This window comes from Stegastes partitus, unplaced genomic scaffold, assembly GCF_000690725.1.
Source record: "Stegastes partitus isolate 25-593 unplaced genomic scaffold, Stegastes_partitus-1.0.2 Scaffold2408, whole genome shotgun sequence".
Classification (NCBI taxonomy): Eukaryota; Metazoa; Chordata; class Actinopteri; family Pomacentridae; genus Stegastes; species Stegastes partitus.
The window spans coordinates 29,243-32,623 of record NW_007580139.1 but is presented as its reverse complement, the minus strand read 5'-3'; the positions used below and the strand labels follow the sequence as shown (position 1 = coordinate 32,623).

The 3,381-nt window shown below is 43.5% G+C and overlaps 1 protein-coding gene across 1 annotated transcript in view; it reads left to right on the top strand.

Moving 5' to 3' along the window:
* Positions 1-3,375, top strand: part of LOC103374935 (cytochrome P450 3A27-like) — a 33,647-nt gene extending 30,272 nt beyond the window's left edge. Inside the window, exons 10-13 of the mRNA XM_008305095.1 lie at positions 1,687-1,847; positions 1,927-2,153; positions 3,029-3,191; positions 3,274-3,375. Coding sequence (XP_008303317.1) covers positions 1,687-1,847; positions 1,927-2,153; positions 3,029-3,191; positions 3,274-3,348 — 626 coding nt within the window. The 3' untranslated portion in view covers positions 3,349-3,375. The remainder of the gene's footprint in view (positions 1-1,686; positions 1,848-1,926; positions 2,154-3,028; positions 3,192-3,273) is intronic.
* Positions 3,376-3,381: the final 6 nt, after the last annotated feature.

Here is a 3,381-nt window from a genome sequence, read left to right as displayed (position 1 = left end):
GCTCTGCATTTATAGCTCACACAAGTGGTGCACAAATGAGCATTTCATAAGATATGTGATATTTGAACTATTTTTGGTGATTTGAATGTTTTACATGTGAAATGAAAAAAACAATGTGGAAAGTACTGACCAGCCACCTCTGGCCCGTTTAGCATTACATAAGCAGAACTCGTGACTGAAGTTCAGTCTGTGGACTCCTCCTACTGCAGGGAGCATATAAGGACGCTTCCTCGTTTCTCGAGTGTTTGTTGTCCGGCTCTGTAGCAGCAAAGCCAAGATGTTTTTCGACTTGTTTTCAGCAACAACATGGACTTTACTGGCTCTCCTTTTTGCCCTGGTGTTACTGTGAGTATCTGTTTCTGTAAACTGTCAAAGCACTACTTGGTCATTTTCTTTTCACTGTCCCACTGTAGTATAAACTGTTCATTACACAGATGTAATGTTGATCTGTAACTCTCTCTTTATTGGAAAACAGGTATGGAGTTTGGCCATACAGGCTTTTCTCAAAGCTGGGAATAAAAGGACCGAGACCGCTGCCGTTTATTGGAACAATGCATAACAGCAGAAAGGTGTGCATAAAAACATGATTAATCAGAGTCAGTAACCTGCCTGACCTATTTGACTCTACCTGTTCTTCAGCCTTTTAACAATAAAACACGTTTCTTGTAGGGAATACACGCTTTTGACCGGGAGTGCCAGGCCAAGTATGGAGACGTCTGGGGGTGAGTAAAACAGTGGAAAAGTGTTTATTCTGCAGATGATTAGATTGCAAATGCATCAATGTGTAAGCAGGATTTTGCTGTTTTATCTCACTGTGTTGGAGGTAATTTAAATTTATGGTTGCATACTAAGTGCTTGCTCAGAGAGAATCATTAGATTTCTGTCTCTACTAGAATACTGTAAGGTCTTGTTGTTGCTTTGCTGTTTTCATCATGAGTGATGGAGGAAAATCAAGTGAAAGTACATGACACGTAGACAAAATGCATGTAAAGCAGTAACAATAAACGTATTTGTTCTGCAGATTATCAGATCACTGATGCATCAGTCTGTAAGCAGAATGTCATTCTTGATTGTGGTGGAGCAAATTTTAGTTTCACTCTAGAATATAATTATGCAAGGTGACTGTACTATCTGAACCATCTCCATCCATCCATCCATCATCTATACACCACTTAATCCTCACTAGGGTCGTGGGGGGCTGGAGTCTATCCCAGCTGACTCAGGGTGAAGGCAGGTTCACCTGGNCCAGCTCTTCCAGGGGGATCCCAAGGCGTTCCCAGGCCAGTCGGGAGACATAGTCCCTCCAGCGTGTCCTGGGTCTTCCCCGAGGCCTCCTCTCGGTGGGACGCGCCCGGAACACCTCCCCAGGGAGGCGTCCAGGAGGCATCCGGAGGCGATGCCCGAGCCACCTCAATTGGCTCCTTTCGATGTGGAGGAGCAGCGGCTCTACTCCGAGCTCCTCCCGCGTGGTTGTTGGGACGTGGGAAAAAAAACCCCCACAAAGATATAATATGATAATGGGGAATTACAATAGTCCAGTCTGGAAGTAATGCATGAGCTCGTTGTTCAGCAGACAGGATGTCGATGTGACTTTATGACAACACGACACCATGAAGGGTAAAAGGCTTGACAATACAAGTTAATTCATCTGGTGACTGAATATTGTTGATGTCGCTTTCTTCATAGGTTTGACCGAACGCGAGATCCACTCCCAGGCCTTCATCTTCATCTTCGGTGGCTATGATACCACCAGTACCACTCTCTCTTACATCTTCTACAATCTGGCCACGAACCCTGATGCGATGCAGAAGCTGCATGAAGAAATCGATGCCAGCCTGCAGAAAGATGTACAGTAACTCTGCACGAGATGTGTTACCCAGTAGCTGTCACCGTCCTTATCTTTTTCTAAATTTTTTTGGCCTCTAGGCTTCCATTTCCTACGAGGAGCTGAACGGTCTTCAGTACCTGGACCAGGTTATTATTGAGTCAATGCGTTTGCTTCCCACTGCGCCTCGGCTTGAGAGGAAATGCAAAAAAACTGTGGAGATCAACGGCATCACCATCCCTGAAGGAGCTATGGTTGCGATTCCTGTGCACCTGCTGCAAAAGGACCCACGCTATTGGAGGTCACCTGAGCTTTTCAGGCCAGAGAGGTAAATGTTCTAGTAAAGGGGCACCATGGTAAAGTCTGCGGTGCTGCTTCATGACCTCTGGGTTGTGCACATGTACTAAATAAAGTTGAGATCAGTTAACATCCCAGACACATCTGTTGTTGTGCTAAAACATGCAGATTTTTATTTAAATTAACAGTATCTGATGCCAGCTGTTCATTTTTAGATCAGACATGTGGGACACCGGATGGAAAGTAGCCTTGTGCTAAATCCGGTGTATTTAATACAACCTGAGATTGTATGTACATTAATACGCAGTGTCCCGTCTGAATAAACATATAAATACATAAATAAATAAAAGTAGAATAAAGTAAATTTGATGAAATATCACGATTTTAAGCTTAGATTTGGTTAAAGAAGAACCCGAAAGTCACACATGGTTTGTTCAAGAACTGTCAGAAAGTTGGAAATCAGATGGTTCTTCCTTGGGTTTTACGGCCTGTATCGTGTGTCTGCTTTGCGCTGAAGTTATTTTATCATTTAATTAATTATTGACTGAGCTTAATAAGTAAACCATTCAAATTTACACCACATATGACAGCAGACATAGAAGAGGGGTTAAACTTAGGTTCTTGCTGATACCAATAATCAAAAACTAACCGTGATCTGCCCTCACATCTCCTCTATAAAATGTCCAACATAGATTTAAATACTTTGTGGAGCGCCTGCACATTCCCAGCTATAAATGTGATGTTCTTTCATCTGATGTGGCTCCTGAATGCAACATTTCAAACTCTTGCTGTGTGAACTTTTTAACGAGCTTTTGTCGACACAAAGTTGTTGTCCACGTGTGCGTAACTTTACCCTCCATGTGTTGTTTTTGTGATTTTATCTGTTAACCTGATCTGTGTGTGCAGGTTTGACAAAGACAGCGGGGAGGAGGTGAACCAATACGCATACATGCCGTTTGGTCTGGGCCCTCGTAACTGTGTTGGGATGCGCTACGCTATCCTCGTCATGAAGATGGTTATTGTCCGTGTCCTTCAGAATTACACTTTGGAAACCTGCAAGGAAACCATAGTAGGTGTAACACTGCACTGCATTCAGACTGTCATGCTGCTCTGCTGTCACACCTCATTGTGAATCCATTTCTTCTCTTCAGATTCCGCTGCAGTTTAACTGGGCGTTTCGGCCGCTGAAGCCAATACAGCTCAAGATTGTTCCCAGAAAACAATAATCCAAGAGGGAAGATCTCCACAGATATTGAGCT